The 7,394-nt window shown below is 42.5% G+C and overlaps 1 protein-coding gene across 1 annotated transcript; it reads right to left on the bottom strand.

The window, feature by feature from the left end:
- Positions 1–466: 466 nt before the first annotated feature.
- LOC139182976 (mucin-like protein 1) lies at positions 467–5,626 on the bottom strand. The gene is made up of 4 exons (XM_070788700.1): positions 5,569–5,626; positions 5,069–5,101; positions 1,651–1,884; positions 467–498 (listed from the first exon to the last, which is right to left on the bottom strand). The coding sequence occupies exons 1-4, from the start codon at positions 5,624–5,626 to the stop codon at positions 467–469; spliced, it is 357 nt and encodes a 118-aa protein (XP_070644801.1).
- Positions 5,627–7,394: the final 1,768 nt, after the last annotated feature.

Below are 7,394 nucleotides of genomic sequence, written 5' to 3' on the forward strand. Positions count from 1 at the left end.
CCAAGCCACTGAGGATATGAGAATAATTAGGGGTCAGTTAATAGCCGAGTTTGATGGAATCAGAGTGAACGTTTGTACCCAGGAAATGTTGATTAGTGCACTCACATACAGAAAACTGTAGTCTTTAGTGATATACCAAAGGATCATCTCCTGTTTTTAAAAAATTGGATAAACATGTAGAAAGTCTATTTATTAACATTAACCCAAGAAAGAACTAGGTAGGATTCAAACTCTGTCACTTGGATAGACTAAACTTTTGGACAATCACCACGCCAGCACCTACAGAAAATCATTTTTTTCATGTTGCTCATGATTTTTTTATTTTAAAGAAGATACACTGATTAGAGATAGGATAGACATAGTAGGGATGGAAAGTCATTGCATTAAAACAAATCAAGGGACGTATTGGCCCAGCCCAGCAGGATCAAATGCAGAAGGCTGAGTCTGATTCCATCTCGCTGATAACTCAGCAAAATATGTTAAACCGTGGAAAGAAACCTGAAACAGAAAAAAGAGGTTTTCAAAAAAGGTTGAAAATGTGGCTTTATACCTTGGAATCTGCAAGAAGACTAACAAATGTCAAATGGCACTGAATTCATGGTCAAAAAGAGATTTACATTCCTGGAAGATAAACACCTAACTCCTGTCCAGAGGCAGTTGGACGTGAAGCCTGGGATGGAAGCCTAGATCAGTGGGAAGTTTAGAAAAAAAACAGAGATGACAAATATGATTAGTTTTCCATGTGCTACAGCATACAGCAGTCCAGGCTTCTCTTGTTAAAAGAAATATTCATTTTCTCACCCATTGACTACCCAATACAGAACTTTGAGCCAAGAGCCAAGCACTGAAAGAGTATAAATGTTTCTAACTTTCATTGCTTATGTACCAATCCATCTCATCTCTTACGGCACAATATTCAGGGGGAAGTTTCTGTTGCAATTTTTTATTTCATCATCTTTAAAATATTTATTGCATAGAGTTACTATGAGATTTAAACTATTTGGTTAACCATATCTTATGGAAAAACCTGAACGAACTTTTAGGCCAACCCTACATTATATATGTGAATTTGATACCACATTGCCTGTCATATATTCAGAATCAATCATAGTAGTCACTGATTTTACCAGGCTGTTTAAGGTCAGGGGGAAATGAACCAGGAATAGGAAGACTGTACCATGAACCACAATGGAATTCCAAATTCCCAGAAATACCCAGAATAACACTCAAAGCATTCTGCCTCAAGGAAGCATCTTTGTAAAGATATTTTCTATTTTTAGAAAGATCTTTAAAGGAGATAGGAATTTTCTAGCAAAACAAAACAGACTTAGCCAGGTACTTGGCCACATGGAGGGACATACTTTGGTCTCTCTGTTGTCAATTTTACTAATGATGAATTTTACCTATTAATTTCCAAAATTTCAAGAGCCATGCAGATAAAATTGGTAAACGAGAGACTCAAAATTTTTGATTCCTCTGATGTTGTCTCTTGGCTTGATTTGTAAAACCACAAGGATTTAGAAAATACTGAAAAGAGAACACAACTTTTCCCATGACTTTTTCTGCCCCCCAAATATAGTCTATGCTGAGAATAGTGGACACAGGAAATCCAGGAGATCCATGAAGAAAGTACTTATGGGGTGATCTTACAATATCGAGTGGTGGTAGATGCAGTACTGGTCGAGCGGGCAGCAGTGGAAGTGGAAGCAGCAGAGCCTGTGGTGGGGGTATCTGTACTTTCACTAGGAGCATCTGTGCTTTCTCTGGGAGCATCTGTGCTTTCTCTGGGAGCATCTGTGCTTTCTCTGGGAGCATCTGTGCTTTCACTGGGAGCATCTGTACTTGCGCTGGGGTCAGCAGAGCTCGTGGCAGCAGCTTCAGAAGCTGAAATTAAGAGGAAACATTCAAATCAAGACATATGATTCTTCAGGCAACATGCTTGAATGTGCATTTCTCATTCTGAATTCATCTCAGCAAATGTCATCAATTCTTTCATACCTTTACCCTAGCTGCCAGGTCTCCTCTTACTCATTCTTCCTAGCCCCGTCCTTTGTGGGAAAGAAAGAATTTAGTATTTCCTTGCTAGGGCAGTAAGGCTGAGGGAAGACACAGGCAAATACTTTCTGCTAGCATGAACACGAAAGACCAAATCCACATATGTCCTTATTCACAGGAGCCACTGATGAAAGACAAAAGGAACTTCCTGTGGACTGACATTCTGGGGACTTCCTCCAGAATGACTTAGAACTGAGTAGGTTCTAAGTATGAGGAGCATTGCAGTATGAGGAGAAGAGAAGAATCAGTTGATTCATCTCAGATTAGAGGGAGTATCTCCTTTCTTTTAATGCAGCAAAATCTCTTTTTGCAAGTTCTGGCCTGAGGAGATATATATATATATATTTGTCATACCTTTTGTGGGAACTTGTACTACAGCAATAATTGTGAGAGTCCCTTCTACATAATGGGAAATATTGGTACTATTCTGGAAATAATAAGAATGAGCAAATGCCCTTTCACCCACCCCATGTTCAAAAGGACCTTGCCAAGATTTATGAGATTTATCTCTCCCCACAGAGCTGCTAACAAATAGCAAGAGTCAGACCCCAAAACTGTGAGCGAAAACCATCTCATCACCATCTCCATACCCGTACTCTAGCTGTGCTGACTCAGGCCTCATACAGGAAAGGGAAATTTTTTAACTGGACTCCACATGGCACATGTGGCATGATATGCTAGGTCAGACTAGAGTCAGTGCCCTGTGATCAGAGAACCCAAGTCCCCAAGCTGTTGAGGCTGAAAAGAGGAATCTTCAGAATGCCTGTGTGAGCATGACACACAGCATAGAATGGGCAGAGTGCTGTGGGGACAGTCCAAGAATGACCAGGAGCTTTGGTCCACAACCTTGGGATTCAGGTTAAAGAATGAAAACAAACCTCAGCCTGGGACTCAGGCATCGATGCCATTACAAAGAGCAGAGCTTAGAGCTCTACTTGCACTTGACCCCTACATTCCACATCCTGTTATCCCACTCTCCCATGTGGTCCTTATGCCCTCATTTCTGCATCACTCTCAGGCAGAAAGTGAAGAGGAACTAAAAAGCCTCTTGATGAAAGTGAAGGAGGAGAGTGAAAAAGTTGGCTTAAAGCTCAACACTCAGAAAACGAAGATCATGGCATCTGGTCCCATCACTTCATGGGACATAGATGGGGAAACAGTGGAAACAGTGTCAGACTTTATTTTTGGGGGCTCCAAAATCACTGCAGATGGTGACTGCAGCCATGAAATTAAAAGACGCTTACTCCTTGGAAGGAAAGTTATAACCAACCTAGATAGCATATTCAAAAGCAGAGACATTACTTTGCCAACAAAGGTCCGTCTAGTCAAGACTATGGTTTTTCCAGTGGTCATGTATGGATGTGAGAGTTGGACTGTGAAGAAAGCTGAGCACCGAAGAATTGATGCTTTTGAACTGTGGTGTTGGAGAAGACTCTTGAGAGTCCCTTGGACTGCAAAGAGATCCAACCAGTCCATTCTGAAGGAGATCAGTCCTGGGTGTTCTTTGGAAGGACTGATGCTAAAGCTGAAACTCCAGTACTTTGGCCACCTCATGCAAAGAGTTGACTCATTGGAAAAGACTCTGATGCTGGGAGGGATTGAGGGCAGGAGGAGAAGGGGACGACAGAGGATGAGATGGCTGGATGGCATCACTGACTCGATGGGTGTGAGTCTGAGTGAACTCTGGGAATTGGTGATGGACAGGGAGGCCTGGCGTGCTGCGATTCATGGGGTCGCAAACAGTGGGACAGGACTGAGTGACTGAACTGAACTGAACTCAGGAACTACATTCTCCTCATTATGGTGAAACCACACTCCTCACAATCTTTTAATTCACGCCTGGTGCCTGGTCTGCAGGTTCTTTTGTCTTAGTGCAAAACAATTCAGGCACAGAAAGAATGCAGCCAGAGGCAAAGTAACAGGCAAACAGGGAGTTAATTAGAGTAGGATACTTGTGAGAGATATAGGCAGGCAAGGGACTACAGCCCTGAGAACAAAGAGGGCTGCCTGCTTTTTTTTTCCTGGCCATATCCCGAAGCTTCCTGGACCAGTGATCAAAAACAGGCTCAAGCAGTGAATGTGTCACATCCTAACCCATGGACCACCAGGGAATTCCTAAGGGCTGCATTTTTATAATCAAATAAAAAATGGGAAGGGTAGAAGACCACAGATTTTCTCTTTTGGGGTCAGACATCAAGGCTTACATCATTAGTTCCTCCTTGACATTATATGGTCTAACCAGAGCTGTCACGGTGTTATCATCATATGTATATTAACAAAGAAGTGGTGACATATCCTAAAATACTGTAATTCACCTCAGGTTGTGGTATAATGTCCTGTTTCACCTAGTTTCTTTTCTCTTTCACCTGTACTCCTGTCTTGGCTATGTGCAGGAATGCAGTTTTTCAGGATCTGTTATCATAAACCTCCCAAGGCCAAATTCAGGCCTCATCCCATTTTTCAGTGGCAGTGGCCACTGAATAAACAGTAAGTCTGTTTACTTTCAAAATGTTCTGATTGTTGCTGATCATCTTCTGGTTGGTGTCTAGCTCATGGTGATCTTCTGAAGTCCCTCTCTGTTTTCCCCAAGTGGGATTTCCAGGTGTAGAACTATCTTATTCTATCCCTATCACAGGGACTAAATGGCCTCTCATTTACACACTGGCCATATATTCAACCCTTTGGTTTAGGGTAATCAGAAAGACTTTACATGCACCTCCCCCAAATTCTCAGGCCACAACATCAGACCACGGCCTCCTCTCTGCTGAAGAAAATTCTATGATTCACCCACAATTTATATATATATCCATGCCAGAGTGTTCATGTTCTCTAATAATGTGTAAGAAATAAGCAGACTTTCTATGTTCACCATAAACATTTGAATCAGGCAGAAGACTTTGCCAGGTTTGGGCTTAGGAATCCTTATATCCTATCTCCTGTGGAAACTTTGACATGAGGCTGGGATAGAAAATGGTCGTTGCTGAAAGGAGATGAGGTGCAAGGGCAGACTTACCTGGTGTGTCCTGTGGAGCAGTTGTTGTATCCTCTGAAAGAAAAATAAAAACAGGACGTGAGTTGAACACCAGATTTGGGTGTGGAGAGAAGAATATGGACAATGGTGCAGGCTTTCAGAGTCAAATAACTTTAGTCTTTGGTGCACACGTTGAGGGGGAAAAGATGCACAGATAATATAAAATCCCACAATATGTGGTCACTTTTGATTTCCTGAAATAAACCTCTGATTTGTGTTCTTAAACAGATTTTACTAACTCTGACCATGAAACTGGGTTCCAAGGTCAGAAATGAGCTATGATCTGATTGAATTAGGAAGAGCCTAAGGGTAGAGTCATATCTATCGTGAATGGTCAGTGAAAATGGTGATGGAACAGGGGACTGGAGTAGAGGACAGGAGAGACCAGCATTCTCGGCTCCCCCAAACCCACATCCACAGAGTTCTTATCTTGATGTAACTATTCCTCCAAACCTTATTTTCAGGTAAGAATCTTTACTTACGGGCAGAAACCAGGATGGTGGAAACTGCCACCAGTGTCAGGAAGGCTAAGAGCTTCATGATGGTCAATTGCAAAGCAGGTATCACAGGAAATTTTCGGAGCCCAGAGGAATCTTGGCTCCAGGATTCCGCATCAACATTATATAGGAAGAGACAGAACACCAATCAGAAGATGCCAGACCAGAATCCGGGTTAGTTAATGCCAAGAGTTACCTCAGAGAAAACACTGAAGAGAAAACAGCACATCCTGAGGCTCTTGGAAAGATCCTAATATCAATCATTTCATTCTGACACACTCATACCTTGCAGATAGAGTGTTATCATGATTATAGTCTTTTCTGACAAGATGAAAAAACCCCGCATCCAGTCTTCCTGATATAGTCATATCTGCAGTTCTCCCTTCAGAGACTTTGGAAGCTTACTCAGGCTTGTCTCTCATCAAAGGAGATTAATCAGGGTAGAGCAGCCTGATGGAAGAACCACCATCTGAGAGTCAGGCTGTGCATTCTTTCAGCTATGGCCTCTCTCCTGCACATGTGAATAAAGAGAAAAACAATAGAAAATGAAACAGATGTCTGTTAATTAATGCATGCCTTGACTCCATACATACATTCTACAAATATTCATTGAGCGCTAGACATTAAGGAAGCAGTAGTGAACAAAGCACACAAAAATTATACACCATACATCCTGTTGTTGAAACCCATACCCATATGTTAGTAAGTAAATAGGAAGGAAGGGAGGGAGGGAGGCAGGGAGGAAGGAGAGAAAAATGGAAAAGAATAATTTGTATATATAAGGTGGTCAGTTCACTTCAGTCACTCAGTCGTGTCTGACTGTTTGCGACCCCATGAATTGCAGCACTCTAGGCCTCCCTGTCCATCACCAACTCCCGGAGTTCACCCAAACTCGCATCCATCGAGTCGGTGATGCCATCCAGCCATCTCATCCTCTGTCGTCCCCTTCTCCTCCTGCCCCCAGTCCCTCCCAGCATCAGAGTCTTTTCCAATGAGTCAACTCTTCGCATGAGGTGGCCAAAGTACTGGAGTTTCAGCTTTAGCACCAGTCCTTCCAAAGAACACCCAGGACTGATCTCCTTTAGAATGGACTGGTTGGATCTCCTTGCAGTCCAAGGGACTCTCAAGAGTCTTCTCCAACACCACAGTTCAAAAGCATCAATTCTTCGGCACTCAGCTTTCTTCACAGTCCAACTTTCACATCCATACATGACAACTGGAAAAACCATAGCCTTGACTAGATGGACCTTTGTTGGCAAAGTAATATCTCTGCTTTTGAATATGCTATCTAGGTTAGTCATAACTTTCCTTCCAAGGAGTAAGCGTCTTTCAATTTCATGGCTGGAATCACCATCTGCAGTGATTTTGGAGCCCCCAAAAATAAAGTCTGACACTGTTTCCACTGTTTCCCCATCTATGTCCCATTAAGTGTTGGGACCAGATGCCATGATCTTACTCTTCTGAGTGTTGAGCTTTAAGCCAACTTTTTCACTCTCCTCCACTTTCATCAAGAGGCTTTTTAGCTCCTCTTCACTTTCTAGGTGATAAAGCCTAATAAATAATAACACAGTTAAGAAGGAAGGAAAGAATTATAGGAGATAGAAAGTGAGGTTATGTTTACAATATGTAGCACAAAAATGGGCTTCCCTGTGGCTCAGATGGTAAGGAATCTGCCTGAAATGCAGGAGACCCAGGTTCATTCACTGAGTCAGAAAGATCTGGAGAAGGAAATAGCAACTCACTCCAGTATTCTGACCGGGAGAATCCGATGGACAGAGGAGCCTGGCGGCGGGCTACAATCAACAGGGTCA

The sequence above is a fragment of the Bos indicus genome, chromosome 5 (genome assembly GCF_029378745.1).
Source record: "Bos indicus isolate NIAB-ARS_2022 breed Sahiwal x Tharparkar chromosome 5, NIAB-ARS_B.indTharparkar_mat_pri_1.0, whole genome shotgun sequence".
NCBI lineage: Eukaryota > Metazoa > Chordata > Mammalia > Artiodactyla > Bovidae > Bos > Bos indicus.

Coding starts and splice junctions, on each gene's coding strand:
- LOC139182976 (XM_070788700.1), bottom strand. CDS start 5,626: ATGAAGCTCTTAGCCTTCCTGACACTGGTGGCAGTTTCCACCATCCTG. Junction 5,102..5,568: donor CACCATCCTGGTTTCTGCCC/GTAAGTAAAGAT, acceptor TTTTTCTTTCAG/AGGATACAACAACTGCTCCA. Junction 499..1,650: donor ATCTACCACCACTCGATATT/GTAAGATCACCC, acceptor TTTCTGTTTCAG/GTTTCTTTCCACGGTTTAAC.